The following is a 20,246-nucleotide window of genomic DNA, read 5'->3' on the forward strand; positions in this document are numbered from 1 at the left end:
AAATTTAAGTTAAATCAGCTTTCTCGAGAAAAAAAAAGAGAATGTTTTAAAACAAAACGCTGATAATGAGCTGTACTTTCAACTGACTTCACTTAGAATCATTTCAACTAAAACTTGTAATAGAACTTTCTCTATGGTTACCCAATAGAGATCCACATTCCATTCCATGAGTATTTAAAAACAAGCAGATTTGTCGAGAAAAAAAAGTAATGAAACTTTTTACGGCTAAAAAGGCCATAATCTAGATCAAATGTGTAGGACAATAGCTAGTATGAAAAACCTTTATAGTCACGACGCATAAACATTTTTAACCTGGATATTCTACGTCTGTCCAACCTTTAAAGGTAGATCCCGCGGTTAACACACGTACAAATTAGTGGCTAGGCTTAGCTATTTGGATACTGAACTAAAAGGAGGAATAAATTTTCCCTTTGAATGATCAGGAATTGCACACCTAAACATAAGAATCATTATTTAGGGCATGAAATGTCCATATTTGAATAACAGCATACATGTCCTAATGTACCAGTTTTTATGAAACTGAATTTAGTGACACCATTCCTCCATGCAAATATGGATCTTGTAGATTATGCCATGAATTTAATATGATGATGGATGCTGTGTCGGGCATAAGCGGCGTTGTGCTTCAATACGTTTTTCCTTGTTTTTTTTTTTCTCAGGGTGCCACACAATTGCAACTCATTTTTTTTTGTCTTTTGTTAAGTTTCTCAGAGTGCCACAGAATTACAACTGCATTTTTTCTTGTCTTTTTTTTTACTTTTTTTCAGAGTACCACACAACTGCAATTGTGTTTTTCTTGTCTCTTTTTTAAGTTTTTCAAAGTGCCACAAAATATCATCTACGTTTTTTCTTGACTCTTTGTACGTTTCTCAGAGTTTTTCTTGTCTTTTTTTACGTTTTTCAGAGTGCTACAAAATTGCAACTATATTTCTTCATGTCTCTTTGTTAGGTTTTTCAGAATGCCACAAAATTTCAATTGTGCTTTTTCTTCAATTAGTGCCACACAATTGCAACTGCATTTTTTCTTGTCTTTATTTTTTACATTTTTCACAGGACCATAAAATTCCAACTGTGTTTTTATGTCCCTTTTTGTACGTTTCTCAGAGTGCCACACAATTGCAACTGCATTTTTTCTTGTCTTTATTTTTTACGTTTTCACAGGACCATAAAATTACAACTGTGTTTTTATGTCCCTTTTTGTACGTTTCTCAGAGTGCCACACATTTGCAACTGCATTTTTTCTTGTCTTTTTTTTTTTTTTTTTTTTTCAGAGCAACACACAATTGCAACCAGTGGTATTAGAGGATTCAATTTGTTAGCCGTGAGTTTGCTATTCATAATAATAAAATAATAATAATAACTTCAGTTTAATATACGAAATAGGCGATGGAGGATGGGGAGAGGGGGGGGGGGGGTAAAAACTATTTGTAGGAACAGGATAAAAAATGGACATTTAGCAGTATCGTAAACTTCAATCAACAGCTTAGCAAACCAAATGCCGAATTTAGAAATACCCGAATGCACAATTCCTATAGTATTAAATTTCTTCATTCTATACTTTTAATCCCTCTATTGCACCTGACCTCTAAAATTTTCCGTCCCCTCTTACCCATAAAACTACTGTCTTTGGATTTTATGGACCCCATAAAATGCCAGTTTGGAGGCATTTTGCAAAGACAGATAAAAGAAAATAATTTTTGAATTTAAATTAGCTATGCTTAAAACACATACAACGTTTAGTCATTAAATAAGTAGTCGTCCCAGAAGAAACATAGCTGTGAGGACAAACAGCTACAAGAATAATATCCATCAATTTGACTATAATAACACTAATAAGAAAAAAAAGACAAAAAAAAATTCAGAATCAAAGATCAATCTATCTCGTCAGAAAAATAAATAAAAAAAGCTTCTGCATCTGACTTAGCATTTTGTTCGTCTATATACTTTCAAAGTTCTTGCTTAGAATCCCAATTTGTGCCCGCAATCATGCGATATCTAGCCCGAGTCTCACTGATGCAAATCACATGATTCGATTCGATTCCCATTTTCTTCAATGCAATTGTGATGTAATCATCTATGTAACGTAATTGGGTCCACTCTTTTGTATATCCTAGCTAGTGTGAATTTTTTTTTTTTTCTTTACACCACAGTGCAACATTGTTATGTTTCTAGTGGGTAATGAAACATTTGCTAATTTATTTACAAAGTAAACTCTAAAGCCGCCTTTTTACAGGGAACGTATAAACAACGGTTTTGTGTCAAAAGCAATCTGGTTGACGCTCACTTTTTTTAAACTAATGATTCAATTCATTGTTTTCCAAATAAATTATCTGACAGCAAGACATCTTATACAATAGCATTAATGGCGCTAAAAATACTTTCTATGTGCAATATCACGGAAATTTACTTAAAAACTCACATTCCTTTAAAACAGGTCATTGGATTTACATTAGAAAAATAATTACATCAAATTACCTTTAATTTGTACAGATGAAAAAAAAATTGCAATAAAATGTATAAGATGAGAATAAGTATAAGATAAGTATAAGATGAAAAAACATTACATTAGAAAAATTAATAATTTCCGGAAAAGGTGCAGGATATGAATCATTCCCCCCTGGATACACATCTGGTCATATTGTCCTGTGGTGGCGCAGTGGGTTTGACCTTGGCTTGGTAATACGGGACCCAGAGATCGAACCATGCTGCAGCAATGCACTGCAGGGCCGACACAGGGACCTTAGTAGTCAAGAAGCGTCGTTATCTGATACAATACATCTGGTCATATTAGTATGACCAGATACTAATAGGTATATTATAGTACTAATAGGACCTTATTCCTATTAGTACTATTATATAGTACTTATTAGTAATATATATACTAATAGGACCAGATTAGGATTTTAGGATTGTATAAAATGACGTCATTTCACTTGTTGAAAGATATGTCTATCATCCATTCACCGGGCAGAACTAAAGTAGATAGTCATAGTCATTTGATATTAGTTTACCAACAAGTTGCCTGGAATTGCAAGGCAAATAAGCGTCCAAAACCTAAAAGTACCTGTCTGCCTTGAGTGTTAGGCAAGTGGACCCATTCATAAGCTAAGCCAGTTATGCTAACAAAAAATTGACTAAATATTGGTTAACCAATAAGTTGCCTGAATTTGTAAGGCCTCAAGCATCAAAAACTCAATAGGCCGGCCCGCCTGCCTAGAGTATCAGGTGAAAGACCCAATTCACAATCTCAGACAGCAGTGCTAATAAAAATTTAATTTTTGACAGTCTGCTTGTGTCTTGGATTTGAGTATCTTGGCTTGTCACAAGTTCAGACAATTGTGCTAACAAAAACCCAGAGAGTCAATATAATGGTATTACTCCAGGCAGAGAGTCAAAGAAAATTGTGTTTCATATCTAGTTAAAATTTGCAACCAGAACCTAAAATGCTAATCCACAAACCATATATGAAGGAGTTACTATAGAATAAAATAGTGAAAAATGAAATTTTCTCATAATGCTGAACTGAGCTGAGGCAATGAATAGATACTATTTGGAAAGTGATTGGAGACGGCAGGCACCCCTCCCCACCTATTCTGAAGAGAGAAGCTTAAATGCTAGTTGAGATCAAAGAAGGTGGGCCTGACTGATGTTGATAGCATTGGGAAATATGAAAAATATTAGATGCGTTAGGGGGTTTAAACCTCGCCCCCCCCCAAAAAAAAAAAGAAATTGTGTCCAGCTCATAAAATGTGGCAAAACGTATATAAAAATTTTTTGGATGCATTTTTTAAGTTTTTTGTAAACTCCCCCCGAAAAAAATACCCCATCCCCCAACAAAAATTCTGGCTACAGCCTTGACTGGTACTCACTGAACTTTCGTATTGATTAAGAAATGTTACCCTTAAGTTTAAAAAGAAAAGTGGCATGAAGTTCTAACAATGTCTATGAGAGTTTTGACTAATCCTAATACTACCCAACAGGTTCTCAAGCCTTCGAGAGTTCAGGCTTCTGATTAAATCAAGGATTTAAAGCAGTAGGGACAGTAAAGAGAAAACTGCAGTTACAAAAACAGAAAAAATACGATGAAAGGATGATAAATATATTGGCCAACTGTCTATACTTACATTTGTAATAATTAAGTATCAAACTTTCCTTTAGTCATTATATAAAATGGTATGTTTTTCCAATTTTCTTTCCTTTTCTCTATCATCAAATACGTCTTTAAATACAGGTTTACTACTTAAATATTCTATGTCAATAAGCCTCTTAGCCTGACCAATGATCAAAATTAGGAGAGCTTATCACTGTCGATTGCGTACCTTCCACTTACCCAAGGGTTAAATTTCTTTTTTGGAATGTGGAGGGGTCTTTAAAGTCGAATTTTTAGGAAATGGTAAAATTTTAAGATTGGTTAGGCTTGAATAAAATTGACAATACAATAAAACAATAAAAACAAATAAATAGTATCTCCTGCTTGTTATTGATTTTCTTCGCATTCGTTATCTGCGAGTTTATGCTCTTTTCCTGGAGATATCTGTTCGGAATGGGCCGAAACAACATGCAGTGCACACTAAGGCACACCACTTGCAGCCCTGCTCTTTCTAGGGGTGATCAATTACATGGTTGAACAAGTAGGGGTAGAAAATACCCGAGAAACCATGAATAACCAAAGGTCTAGTTCAATCTATAAAGAGGAAAGATAGGCTTTATCGCTCCTATAGAGAGAGACCAAGTGAAGCAAAAAAGTTACAGTTCACAAAGTACAAAAATGCACTTACGACAATCCTGAGGAAGGTTAAGCAGTCATATTATACGAAAGCGTTTCCAGAGACTGAAGGATCGCCGAAGAAAACATGGTCATTAATTAACCAACACCTTGACAAATCCTATGCGAAAATTTTGCCACAGGAAATGAAATTCATGGACGGGACTACTAGCGCCAATGACAACCAGGATGTAGTAGAACTCCTCAATACCCACTTTGCCCGAATTAGTGAACAAACGGCTAACATCACATCTCCCAATGGTAAACAGAGTAACACAGACTTTCTAGCTGTTCTACCTCAGTGTCAGTGATAAATCTATATTTCTTTCACCCGTATGTCCACAAGAACTTATAAACATCACCTGACTACTGAAGAATGGTGCCTCGTCAGGAGCAGATGGATCCAGAACTAACCTACTTAAACAAATAATCCCTACAATAGCTGAAGTCCTAGCCCACATCATTAACCTCAGTTTCAAGGATCGGACATTTCCTAAGTGCCTCAAAACAGCTCAGGACCATCATTCTTCACAAAGGAGAAGATCCAACAAACCCGTCAAATTACAGGCCAATATCTATTCTTTCAGCATTTTCAAAATTACTGGAAAGATGCATTTATAACAGACTTGTAAAGTTTTTGATGAGCACCGGATTCTTCACTCCGTCACAATTCGCCTTTCGTAAAGATCACTCCACCGAACACACCATTTTGGTCATCTCTCAATTTATTCACGACGCACTGGATAATAGAGAAACAGCGGCTTCAATATTTGTTGACATACAAAAGGCATTTGATACGATATCTCATTTTATTCTGAAGATTAAGTTAGATCGATATGGAATAAGAGGTCCTGCAAATACCCTGATAACGTCATACTCAAAAGACAGAAACCAGCATGTAGACGGGGGTGATGTTATGTCATCCGAATTGCTACAGTCAAATAATGTAGGTGTCCCTCAAGGTTATATCCTAGGTCCCCTGCTATTTTTAATCTATATAAATGACCACGCTCATGCATTAGAGCAAGTGGGATTGACTGTACTCTTTGCTGACGATACACCGTGTAGCGTAAAGGCTCGCAACGAAACTTCTCTAGGACTAAGTCTATCAGATGTGATAACACGACTAATGGGATGGTTTAGCTGTAATCATCTCAGCGTTATAAGTGGGATAAGACAAAGTCTATTGTATATTCTAGAACCCAGAAAAAGTTTCAAGATCTAAGTGAAATCTTGATCGAAAAATATGACTTGAAGTGGAGAGAGTTAAAACAATACGATACTTTGGAATTATATCGGCTGGAAATTTGTCATTTAAGACCCATATTGACAAGCTTCGTATCAAGCTGAGCAGAAATGTTGGAATAATGTGATACCTTCGTCACCTCCAACCATACCATCCAATGGGTGCATATATTTTTCCTTTACCCCTTCACCTACAAACTAATGTGCCGCAGTTTACGTGAATACGTTCAAAACCCATCTTCGTCCACTTCAAGTTCTCCAAAATAAAGTCACGCAAACCCTTATGAGTTACCTTCCTGCACCGTCATCTATTCTATGCTTATCTTCAACAAAGAGTGCATATAAATACCTAAATGTTTTACCTATTACACTCCTTATACCATTTACAACAGTGTTGCTTGCAGTGAAATATAACGAGAATTTACTTCCATCTTTTCTTCATAAATTCGACCTGCTATCCTCTACTCACCCCTACTCTAGTCGACAGATTTCACTAATTCTCCGGCCTCTTGTCAGATGTGAGCGATCACGGTTTTGTTTGAGCTATAGTTTCATAACAAATTATAAAAAAATATAAAAAATAACATCAAGGGATTGTCTCCGAGTAGTATAAAGAAGACATTTAAAGAGTTTTTGATAAGTGAATATTAAAGTGTTTTGCCTTTTTTATGAGTTTGATGGGTTCGCCCCTCTTGTCAGTTCTAAAGTTTTTTTTTTTTTTTTTTTTTTTTTTTTTTTTTTTTTTTTTTTTTTTTTTTTTTTTTTTTTGCGAGTTTGAACTGGTGAGTACTATTATTTTTTTTTTCCTTATTTGAAGAAAGTTGTTCTTTTCATTTATAACTCCCGTGCCATGCTCTCTACCAGGAATAGGTCACACTTATGTTGTAATTATTGTAAAAAATAAAGAAGTCTAAACCTGAACCTGGTTTCAAGAGTTGAAGATCGCTTTAAATACGTTGATCACTAAAAAGAGATCAGAAAGATAAAGCATAGTTGGTAAAGTCATTAAAAGTTATCTTTATAAACTTCCAAATTAAAGCACAGATTAGTTTTATTTTTGAATAAAACTAATTAGTTTTCAATAAAAGTGATTAATTTTAGTTTTATTTTTTTTTACAGAACTAAAGTAGAATTCTTAGAATAGGTACGGAACTTTTCTAAGAATCCCTTCAAAAGTACCTTCAGATGATTGATTGACTGGTGCAAGTCCATATTCCCTGTGGATATCCGTGAATAAATATCTTCTATTTGTTTCTGAATACTTGAAATCTCTGTATCCTCATCATTTTCTTTTCTAGTCAAATCTTCCAAAGATGCTTTGTGCTGCTTGAGATCTAGATTAAGACTAGATAACATACTCTCAATCTCCTAAAAAAAAAAATAATAATAAAAATGGGAAGCAAAAAAAAAATTAAACAGCATTACCCACGATTTTTTGTATTTATTTTTTTTAGAGTTTCTGCTGTTTAACTTCTAGATTATGACTAGAGAATATAATCTCAATCTCCTAAAAAAAAAAAAAAAAAAAAAAAAAAAAAAAAAAAAAAAAAAAAAAAAAAAAAAAAAAAAGAATAAAAATGTGATGCAAAAAATGAAACAGTATTAAAACCCATGATTTTTTTTTTGATTTTTTTTTATTTTTTTTTTTTTTAGAGTATATCGTTTGAGATTTAAATTGAGATTATGCTCTAAATTTCTTTAAAAAAATTTGAAATCAAAATTTGATGCACATAAAACAATATTAAAAACCAAGGATTTTTTTCTTAATTTCCACAAGAGACAGTGGCGTCAATTCACAGAAATTCATAGCAGGGAGGGGGGGGTGCAATTGGCATGTTTTTCATTTTTTTTCAACGAAAACACCTTCAAAAGAGACCTTTTTCAATAAAAAAATAACCCCTTCCCAAAAGGGGATTTTCAAAACTCTGGGGGCAAAAAATCTACAAGATGACACAGAATAACACTGCCCCCCCCCTTAAACGACGCTACTGACAAGAGGTACTAAAAAGAAGTAAAACAAACCGTGAAATAACAAAAAAGGAGCGAAAAAGACAGCAATGAATTATAAATATATACATTCAACTTTTAACTGTTAAAAATGTCTGAAAAGACAAGTTGCCAAAAAAATTCTACAGTTACCCCACACAAGTTAAATATTTTCAACTCAAATGATTCCTACACAAAGCATCTGAAATTGCTAAAAGTTGCAATTAAGTTGTCATGAGAAAAGAAATTGATCCTACACGAAGAATTGTACGAACCTTAGGTAACTCCTTCTCAATATTTAAACCTGCTTTTAATAATGTTATCGCCCGTAGACAGGGCCTAATACCTGCGTAACTGACTATAAGGTCTAGGCCAGAAGTTCGCAACCAATTTTGGGCTATTCCCCACCTAGGCATTTCTAAAATTGTAATGCCCCCATCGTGATATTTAAATTTTGGTATTCAAACTTTTACGTGCATTCATGTGAAGGACGCTCAAAAGGCCATTAACATCGTAAAAATTTTGCGTCGACCTCTATATTTTATTATATTTTATGCTAACGAAAAATACTGTCTGAATAAAACACTTTTTATACAATGTATAACGTCATTACAATACTATCATGTTTTTTGCTCTTTAAATAAATTTGCATGTGACATCATTCACGTAATTTTTTTTCAAAATTAATGTTCTTCAGTATGGGCAGCCGAATGGCGCACCTTCTACCCAAGACCTGCCAAAATATTGCCATATCCAACGTTGGGATCCATGGATCTAGGCTCTTTTGGTATTTTTTTTTGTCCAGAACATAACGTCAGAGAATGGTTATAGAATGCTTCAAAAATCGTCCAAGAATGATGTAAAGAGGCTGAGACGAAAAGAGAGCATCGTCCAAGAATGCGTTCATCTTCTAAAAGCTGAAACCTGATCAACAAAATGTAAGGGAAAACTTCTGCCTATCTATATATATAAAAATAAGTTGTCTGTCTGTGGATCTGTCAGGTGACGTCATGTTTCTGTGTCGACTGACGTCATGTTTTCGACTGACGAAATTACAGACCGGGACATCGGGACACAAATGACGACCGGGACATAGGGAATATAAATGACGACCGGGACACTCAAAGAGAAAGCGACCGGGACACAAGGAATGTTCGATTAGCAATCACCATCAACAAAGCACCGGGACACAAATGACGACCGGGACACAGGGAATATAAATGACAACGACTGACGTCATGTTTGTCAACTGATGAAATTATATACCGGGACACAAATGACGACCGGGACACAGGGAATATAAATGACGACCGGGAACCTCAAAGAGAAATTACAGACTGGGACACCCGGACACAAATCACGACCAGGACACAGGGAATATAAATGACGACCGGGACACAGGGACAAAACTACAACAGGGACGCCGGGGGCACAGGCGGGATATATAAATGACGACCGGGACACAGGGATTGTTCGAACAGAAATTACAGACCGGGACACAAATGACGACCGGGACACAGGGAATATAAATGACGACCGGAAACCTCAAAGAGAAAATACAGACTGGGACACCCGGACACAAATCACGACCAGGACACAGGGAATATAAATGACGACCGGGACATAGGGACACAACTACAACGGGGACGCCGGGGGCACAGGCGGGATATATAAATGACGACCGGGACACAGGGATTGTTCGAATAGAAATTACAGACCGGGACACAAATTACGACCGGGACACCGGGACACAGGGAATATAAATGACGACCGGGACACTCAAAGAGATATTACAAACTGGGACACCGGGACACAAATGACGACCGGGATACAGGGAATATAAATGACGACCGGGACACAGGGACACATCATTAGAATAATGAGGTATAGATCTGAATACGGATTGTTTTTCCCATGGACAATTATATGTTGCATGTTCAAGAGTCAGTAAACCTGACAATCTATTTATATGCACAGACAATGGGACAGCGAAAAATGTTGTATGTTCGCACGTTTTACGTAGTTAAAAACATATATATATATATATATATATATATATATATATATATATATATATCTCTATTCACAGGTGGGACACAAGGACACAACTACAATGGCGCGTAACTAATATGGCGCGTAACGACTTACGCACGCGGGGGGGCTTGGGGGGGGGGCGCGAAGCGCCCCACCAACTAGGTGTTGGGATGGCGCGAAGCGCCACCCCAACAGCTAGTTATTAATACAAACCAGTCAAAAAACTTGCCAAAAAGAAAGATTTAAGTCTGATTATAAGCCAAGGAACTGGGTATTGGGCTCAAAATAAAGCTGTGAGCTCATCAAAAAACCCGCCCCCAAAAGAAACTATTACAATACCTGGACTTTGAGTTTTCGTCCAATCTCATAAAAGACTCGCTTCAAGTTAGACTCACATAAGATCTACCATATTTTTAAAGCACATAACAATATTCCATCTAACAATAAAAAATAAAACGTAAAAAATATAGAAATAAAAGATATTGTGATTTAAAGCCCAACATCAATATTTTAAAAGCAAACAGCAATATGTTGAAAGAAAAAAGTTACCAGATGATTCAGATCTACCGTATTTTTTCAGCATATAACAATATTTAATTTAACAGTAAACAATAAAAAACAAAAAATATAGCAAAAAAACACTGTTATTTAAAGCAATAACAATAATTTAAAAGCATACAACAATATATTGGTTTGTGTTGGGTTCACTAAGTTTTTTTTTTTTTTTTTTTTTAGAAAAAAGGCATTAGGCCATTCAGAAAAATTTAGAATTGAGCTATAAGACGATATATGGACAAAAAATAATCGGTTCTTTTAGCCAGGACAAACTGGAACCAAGGAAAGATTCAATTCGCGTGCATCCCCCTCTAACTATTAACTTTTAGAAACACTTATGCGATCGAATATGTCATGTCGTAGTATTACCTCAAGTTACGAAAGCAGGGTCATAAATAAGTTTAATAAATATTGTAATAGATAAACACAAAATATAATATTGATCATTATATTCATTATATTAATATTGTCTTATTATTGTAATCAGATTTAATAATGTTTAATAACTATAATGTTTAATAACTATTTTATTAAATATTTATTAACTATATTTAATTTTTAAATATAAGGTATAGTTATATGTCAAGGCCTGTACCGTAATTCAACTCTCTCCGCCATGTGAATACTGCTAAATCACCCACCTAGTTTCTGGTACTACCCATAGAGAAGCCACCAAGTGCCTTCCAGGATGTCCCCTACACAAGCAATCACTGTCTCGAGATATGACGTAAGATATGCAGGCAAGTGCTATTGATGGTCGCTTATGCATATCAGTTTCAAAATGACTGAGGAGACTCTCACAGTTCAAATTAGCTGTAACAATGACTGATTTTTAACAAGTCTCAAAATTAATTATGGGTGGAAATCCAATTTACTAAACCTTAGCTTCTCAAATCTTGTTTAACTTTGACGCAATCAAAAGAAACATCACCGAAGGGAGGGTAAGGGTTAATGCTTCATTAAGCCACAATCGGGGTTATCATAGCTTTTCTTCAGTCAATTTGTAAGAGTTACTAACAAAATTTTGGAATACCCCTAGTAAAACAGTGTACAGAACTATATTGGGTTGAACCAGAGAAAAACACAGAGGTTACTTTCCCTCGAGTCAATGATAAATAAGGGCTTTATTTTCAGTGGTTAATTTTTGTGATTTATTTTCGCAAGCCAGTCAGATCATTCCTTATTTCTGGAGAGAAAAACTATGAAAATATTAGAAATTATTGATGGCAGCAACAAATAACTCTGCCTTTGTACAACCTTATTGGTTCTTTTGCAATAAAAATATATAATAGAAAAAAAAAATACATAAAAAGAAAGTAGAGAGCTGCATAACATTACTAGGCAGAAATAAAAACGAAAAATGCAAAAAAAAGAATAAAATTTTTAATGAGTTTACATTCAGACAACTATACAGAAAAAAGAATCCTATAAGTTATTTAGAAAAAAGGCATTTTTCAAAAAGCAAGGAATAACATTAAAGCTTCAAACGAATAAAAACTATTGCACAGGGGACGAGGGGACTGCCCCCTTCCCAGCCCCTCACTCTACACGTTAAAGTTTGACTTTCTTTCCTAATTCTTTTAAAACAACTCCTCAAAAGGGCGTTGAGCAGGGGACAGGCCCCCTTATATACGGAATAATTAATTTTCATTAAGTTCCATTTAAAAAACTTTCTTTCATTCCCTTAATGTCTTGAATAAGACTTAGTGTCTTGAATAAAACAGAAGACGCGAGAACTAGATTAGTCTACATGGAAATGACTCCTAAAAAACAGGTCGCTAGAATATGTATAACGTGTTAGAATTAAAGAAAATGTAATGTATTTTGATTTTTATGAAGTCAAAGTCAGATTCAAGCATTTAAATACAAATATCGGGCAGAGTCGCTCCTTACTTACAGTTCGTTTCTACGAACTACTCAAAAAGGCTCAGACTTAACAAAAGATTGTTATTTTGGACATCCACCTGGGGCTGAAAGAAAAGCAGGTCGTCCCCAACGGAGTAAAAAGAGGTTATCGGGATCGATTAAAATAAAATCGGAATTTGATGGCAGGAGTTAAAGGATAAAGCTTTGAATATGTTTGGATAGAGGAGTATATGTAGCTGTACTAGTCTCACGCGGCTTGATGTGGCAGTGCCTCTTTAGTAGTGGTAGTAGTATTAGTAATAAATTTAGCAAAACAAAAAATAATAAATTAGTCGTGTTTAAACTTCATTGTAACTTAAAAGTTCTGTATATTTCGGCCAACGTTACACAAACCTTAAGCTTCCCAGTGACTTCTTCTTTCAGTTCTAATTGATCCTTTGAAGAGGCTTGAAGGTGAGTATCAATATAAGAATAGAGATCTTTCAATTGAGCTTGGAGCTTAGTATTCGACATAGAGCTGACCTCTGGCAGGCTTGGAGGATTCACCGGCAGCTCTGAATTTTTTTGATTATGTAGGCTTTCGTATAATGACTCTAAAATATAAAAGGGATCAATAGAATTCAAATTGAAGTTTGGGCACCAACATGGGCATTGTAAGGATCCGTAGCTATTTTTTTCTTAAAAACCCCTCATCGGAGTTTCTAATAAACGTATCTTTTCTTCGATTAGATCTTTAATAAGTATCTTTAGAGACGCAGATTAGTAAAATTATTATTTATCAAATTCAGGCACCTATAAAATAACAGCACAGTCATCACGGTTGCAAAACCAATTCGAAGAAAAAAAAAACACCCTAGGACTTAGTCCAATTTTCAGAGATGGTACCTGGCAACCTTGACACCAAAACCGGTGGTTTGACTTACAGATGAAACATTAAGATACTTATATAAATAGAATATTTTTAAGAGCTACATAAAATATTTCATTAGAAATGCCAAAGCTTATTTTACTCATTCTTCTTTCTTAATAAGGACGAAAAAACAAATAGGGTGACAATTGTAGCTTCAAAGTCTGAAACAGTCAAGAATTCTCCTAATATATATCAACCAGAATTATTTTTCACCAAAACTCCTCATCAGGATTAAAAAAAAACTTTCACATGTTGATCAATGGTCTGCTTAGTACAGGTACCAATAATAACAACCACTGACCCCTCCCCCTTCCGAACCAAATAACCAGTGACACCAGGACTCGAACCCTGTACTCAGGATATCAAATCTAGCGCACCAACCTTTCAGCTAGGATGGCTCACAAGGGTTGCTAATAACAATCAAAAGTAATCCCAATATTCACTTGCAAAAAAAACTTGCAAGTTTGAAAAAAGATTCCCATATAGTAAATCATAATAGATTATACACTAAATATATTTTCTAGGGGGTGGTATTCAATATATACACCTGTTCCAAGATGTCAAGTACAGGACTGAAATATCAGGATATTGGAAAAAATCACAAGTAGTGGCAATCCTTCTCCATATAAAAGGAATAAAAAAGTACAGTATACATCAAGTAACAACGTTTCTGAGGCAGTAACTCACAAGCTATAACTCACAATAAGCAGCAGTCCTCCTGAATGGCTATATAATCTGATGTAGAAACATAACTTTCCTTAGATTTACAGAAGTTACTAGAAACACTGAGTCCTAGATCAGCGCAGAAGAGAAGTCTTCAACCTGAATTGGAAGACTACTCTAGGACTAAAATGCTAAAAAAAAAAAAAAAAAAAAAAAAAAAAAAAAAAAAAAAAAAAAAATGAGTGATGATAATTAAAACTTACTCAAGTTTAAATAAAAAAGGATTCTTCAGAATATGCACAAAACTAGCACGCCAAACATATTAACACGTCCTAAGCGTCTAACATGTCTGTTAGAGAGATCATTCGCTTGGGTACCATAGGAACCATGGTCAATGATAATTTGGTTTGTTATTAAATTCCTTTTTGAGAGTACTGTTTAAGACATCTGACAATATAGATCAGAGGTAACAGAAGCCACCATGACTAACAGTATACCTGAAAGCAGGAGGAGGGGATACTCCTGACATTGAATGAAAGTCTTAGAAAAGGCAGAAAATAGTAGCCTAACATGCCCTATTTCTGTGTTTTAGCCTCAATTCTTAGAATTAATCCTCTGCCACACTTCCACCCCTTTTCCCTATTTATTAAGGATCAAACGTATGTACAAGCATTACCAACGCCTATTCTAATTTCCCATTCTAAAGACTTGTCAAGCAATAACGGTTGATAACAATAAATAACGAGTTATAAAAGAATATAATCGTTTTTGCAGGTAAAAAAAAACTTTTCATATGATTTAGCCTTGAGACTAAGCCCCCCTCTCCGAAAGCTTCAATAATAGATGACAGCTGTCTCTTATTGTTATGACTAAACTCCAGAAAATAACTCATTTTCTAATTATTTTTAATTTTTAATTTAGCAAAAGTAGCAACTTTTGCTAATTTAATACACTAATTTAATATAATAAGCCAACCAATTTCCCATATTCTGATATGTTATTTGTGGATGCGTTAATTTATCCTATTTTGGTATGCTGGATGATATAATTTGGATATTTTACACTGATATGTTGTTTAATATATGTTAACTGATATTTTTAAGCATATTATTTATTTATTTATTGACACATTTATCTATTAAACAAGATGTCAGACAATGAATTTTTGCCCACCCCCCATCCGATAGATTTAAAAAAATACCTTTTTTGGGTGATGTTATCATTAAAAATGACTTTTTTGGATATTTTCTAGGAAAGATTAACAAAATGACAGATTGCCCCCCTCCCTCCCTGGTTTTGACAAATACATTCTGCCCATTCCCCCTCTAAAATTTCATGAATTGACGCCATTGCCCAGACTTTTGTAATCTAGCAGAAACAAATAATTCTCCTAAAGAATGGGTATCATGGGATAGCCCAGATAAGTAATATCTTGGGATTATAAAATAAATATTTAATTTAAAACAGGTAAATCTTTAATTTAATTTGCTAAATATTTTATTTAATTGCAAATAACGCTGACGAGTATAAATAGCTCTAGTTGTATCTAGGACAGTTTAGTAGTAGATTAAAAAAATACAGAAAAACTTACTAGCAGGTATACACATGGCACCAATGATCAATGGTAATAACAAAGAAGATCAGTGGTACCAAAGATTAGTAGTGATATATCAGATTAGTAACAGATTTATAACAGATTTAAAATATATTTTAACTGATTTAACAGATTTTTTATTGATAGTTCAATAATAGAATAGAAATAACAGGAATAGATCAAGAATAGATTAAAAAAAAAAAACTTACTAGCAGGTATACACATGGCACCAAAGATTAGTGGAAGCAAAAACCACCATAACCAAGAGCATTTACGATGTCCAGCTACACGTCTTTCTGACAAGAGGGATGAAGCGGCGACATCTGGTGGTTGAGGCACCGGAGGACTCACAGTGTTGGTTACATATCGAATGATTCTCTCATTATATATTCTAATGATGGTGATTATTTTGCGAATGACTGTCACTTCTTCCTCTACTTCTTCAACAGGCGCTGTAAATCATGGAAGAATAAATAATCACACACAGTTGCAAAGCAACAATTTCAAGATAATCTATAACCTATAAAAATAGATCGTTCTGCCTCTTAATAGGTTGTTGTTTGCTATGTTTGATGAACAGCCTTGGAATTACTTCAAAATAACTGAAGAAACGTAGGGTGTGTTGACACGAGCAAAATGACAATACCTTAATTTATATTAGATTATTTTTCATTTGCCATTCTACCATCTTATCATTTTTTATTTATTATTGTTTTTTTATCGTATCGGCTACATTACAATTTAAAAATTACAGTTTCTTCGATCTTTTTTAAGCGGCGATCTTTTAAACCGGATCTTTTAAGCGGAACCTAGGGTGTGTTACCACGAGCAAATTACAATACTTTATTTTACGTTACATTATTTTTATCATATGCAGTTTTACCATTTACCATTTTATCATTTATTATTTGTTATTATGTATTTATTATTTGCATTAAAGTTTGGAAATAACAAAATCAAAATTTCTAGGATCATTCCTCAAAAAAAAGAGAAGAAAACAAAATCCATCAAACAAAACTTAGAACAAGAACAAGTGCCATTCTGAGAAAGTATTTCAGAAAATTTTTATTATAATAATTACAAGACATATAAACGCACCAAAAACAGTGAAAAGTGGCAGCTGGTAGGGTGAAAAAACTTATTTTCTTTTGTTTTTGTTTCTACTTAAGCTACAATTTATTTTCATATACGTATGTGTTCTGTGTATATGCTTAGACAGTAGGCCAAAGCCATTAGTACAAAATTAAATTAAAACAAATGAAGAGGAAATGAAGACAGAAGATATATTTAAAGGTTAAAACTATAAGCCGACAATGAAAGAAAGAAGTCTGAAGAAATTAAAAAGGTTTAGCTGACTGATCTAGTCAATTTGTAAATGTGTCAAGCAAGGAGTATTCAAAACAGAAGTGAGCAGCAGAGTCAATTAGGGGGGGGGGACGGTCCCCTGGACTTTAGAAAATACCTTTTCTCAGGGGGGAGAAATACATTTTCATTGAAATTTGTCTTTTGTATTTTCATTGGAAAAAATAACAAATCCCCATTCCTACACTTTCGCGAAATGACACAATTGGATGTAAGAGGCCACTTTTAACGAGGGTTACACTGTTATTAAAAAAAAAACTGACTGCAAAGTCACCCAAACCCCCTCATGGCTCCCCCCTCCCCCAAATTTTTATCTGACTCGTAAAAAACGTAACAAAAAGTATATAAACAAATTTATTTTGCATTTTTCAAAGTTTTTCTGTGACCCCCCCCCCCCCCAAAAAAAAAACTAACGTAAAAAATCGAGCAAAAATCCTGGCTACGGCATTAACTTGAACATTGACAAAGGCTGAGAGAGAGAGAGAGAGAGAGAGAGAGAGAGAGAGAGAGAGAGAGAGAGAGAGAGAGGAGAGAGAGAGAGAGAGAGAGAGAGAGAGAGAGAGAGAGAGAGAGAGAGAGAGAGAGAGAGAGAGAGAGAGAGAGAGAGAGAGAGAGAGAGAGAGATCGGTATATTTAGATTTCATATTCAAAGCTCTTTCTAGTTATAACAATCACTATCGTTGCGACCACATTTCAATCCTCCACCCTAAAAAGGGTCATATATAGCCCTAATCTTGGCTATATATCAAAATTTGCTGTTGAGTGGAATTGTCATTATATTTTTCCCTACTTGTTATAAAAAGCGCGCATTTCCAACCCCCCTCCAGCGGGCACCATTTTATGAAGATGGAAAGTTTTTTAATGTAAATACCAACAACGGGGGTAAAAAAAAACAGGCAGGGGATGCGGTTAACGCCTAGCTTATTACAGCCCTAGGCAAAATATTAGGGAGGGGGAGGGAATGTACATAGAGCAAAAAAATGAAAATGAATAAGATATGAGTCTGGGGCGCTTACGGTTTAAACAAGTTCCCATTTAACATATGTATTTCAGATGCCAAGTGAGGCAGATGAGGCGGTCCAGCTGCAAGTAAAAGTAAGCATTAACTAACCGAACAGAAATCTAGGAAACGAATAGAAAAAATTACTTAATCTCGATGAGGCCTGAAATGCCGTAATTCCATTCAGCTGCACATTTTCAGTGCTTGAAACAACCGGTGTTACACTTCTTCTTCTAGGAATGTATTCAGGGCTTGAGTCCGATTCCAAATCAGGTCCTCTTGGTATATGAAAAGCTGGAAAAGCAAAATGAAGCATTAAAAATATATGAACAGAAAATTCTTTAAATGGCAGTAAATGTTGCAACAATTTAGTCTAAAATGGGCACCAAATTAGTCGTCACGTTAATTTAACTTACTGACAGACTTAGTTCCTCCAAGGCCTGTAGACGCACCAGATACAATACGTAAAATCTAACAGGGATTTAATTTCTAGTAATCTTTTTTTTCAATTTTTGTTAAATTTAATTCTTCATTTAAAAAATAATTTAATCGTTTAATTTTTTTATTTTAATTAAATGATATTTTCTAAAAAGATTTTTTTTTATTTAGACACTTGTTTAATTCATATGCTGGCATCACACTTAGGATAATAAAGAGTTCCTCCCTCCCCCCACTAAGTTGAAGTTTGAGTGTAAAACGAGGAATGCGGCCGGGAGTATTATTTTAAGGCCCTTTTTACACCCACTACTCTCTCCAGAATTATTTGTTCTAACTTTGCAAAAATTGTATAATTACACAAGTACAAATTACAATTTACGAGCAAACTACTAAATAGCGTTATATGTATAATACGAGGTATTACATAGTAATACGATATAATCGTACGATATAGTGGCATAATAGTGGTATAGGTAAAACGAAATGACGTGAAATTTATACAGTGGTAAACGTATAGTACGTGATATTGCACAACGATACGATATAGTCATACGATATAGTGGTATAATTATGGGATGCGTATAAAGAAAAAGATACGTGAAATTTATATAGCGGTATGTGTATAACACGTGGTATAACATAGTGGTACGAAATAGTGGTATGTATAAAGGAAAAGATACGTGAAATTTATATAGTGGTATACGTATAATACGTGATATTGTACAGTGGTAAGATGTAGTCGTATTATACAGAGGTATAATAGTGATATACGTATAAAGGAAAAGATCCATGAAATTTACCTTTCCAGTCTGGACAGTCTTTTAATATTTTCCATGAGTTTTTTTTTTAATAATCATAGAAAATTTTGGAATGGGACCCTCCCACCTTCCTACAATCTTCTGTTTTATATAATTTTGCTTTGCATAGTCAAAGCTACTGCGTTCATTGTGACCTCTTACTTAGCTTAAACCAAAAAGTATCTAAAAAAAATAACAAATGCATTGTTGGCTATCAAATCTCTTACCCTGGATATAACTGCACAAACATAAAAAAAATACTTTTCAAAAAAACTTTTAAAAACGATGTTTTACAAATGGACTAAAAGGGGGAAAATAAATTTTTTGTTTCAATAATTTTGATATATATACTTCAAAATTTTCTGAATTTTTCAGTTCAATACTTTTGATATACATACTTCAAAATTTTCTGAATATTTTGAATGTTGTGAACTCTTTTACTCAAACTTGTAAAACTTTACTAACAATTTAAACATAGCGCGCATTTTACTTAATATCATACATCGTAGTTGACTGAATTGTTTTCTCTGTCGTCTCTGCTCCTACGTGTACAACGATACGATATAGTCTTCGATACGATTAAATAGCTTAAAGGCAAGAATGCTTGTCCATACTTTTATCCTGGGAAATTAAATATCTTTAATTTTAGAATAAACAAAAATTTGTAAGATTCAAGTATATCGCAATATTAAAATGTTAGGTAAAGCAAAGCTGAATACAAACTTTGAGCCAAATCGGATGAAAGTGAGGGGTTGGAACAAGCATCTCTAATCTTGGCATCCAACAGACAGAGAAAGCACGTTAAGTAAAACGTGGTAAAATAAAAATCCCTCGTAAATCTGCCAAGCCGCCTATATGCGTTCCCTGGAAGATTTCATACCGGCAGATTATTTCAAGTTTCGGTGACATTTAAAGCAAATATGGTGGCAATTAATTATATTTAATTAATTATCAATAAATTACTATAAACTGTTGTGAGTCCGTTATTAGCCCGAAAACAGGTATTTTGG

General features: G+C 34.3%; 1 protein-coding gene across 4 annotated transcripts in view; it reads right to left on the bottom strand.

Moving 5' to 3' along the window:
• LOC136026063 (klaroid protein-like) overlaps positions 1-20,246 on the bottom strand; it is a 99,994-nt gene that overhangs the window by 18,461 nt on the left and 61,287 nt on the right. For all 4 annotated transcript variants that reach the window (XM_065702253.1, XM_065702252.1, XM_065702251.1 and 1 more), the window contains 4 exons: positions 18,149-18,295; positions 15,849-16,091; positions 12,866-13,065; positions 7,211-7,399 (listed from right to left, as the gene is read on the bottom strand). In XM_065702253.1, the coding sequence (XP_065558325.1) occupies positions 7,211-7,399; positions 12,866-13,065; positions 15,849-16,091; positions 18,149-18,295 (779 nt within the window). The remainder of the gene's footprint in view (positions 1-7,210; positions 7,400-12,865; positions 13,066-15,848; positions 16,092-18,148; positions 18,296-20,246) is intronic.

Source organism: Artemia franciscana, chromosome 4 (assembly GCF_032884065.1).
Source record: "Artemia franciscana chromosome 4, ASM3288406v1, whole genome shotgun sequence".
Lineage (NCBI taxonomy): Eukaryota > Metazoa > Arthropoda > Branchiopoda > Anostraca > Artemiidae > Artemia > Artemia franciscana.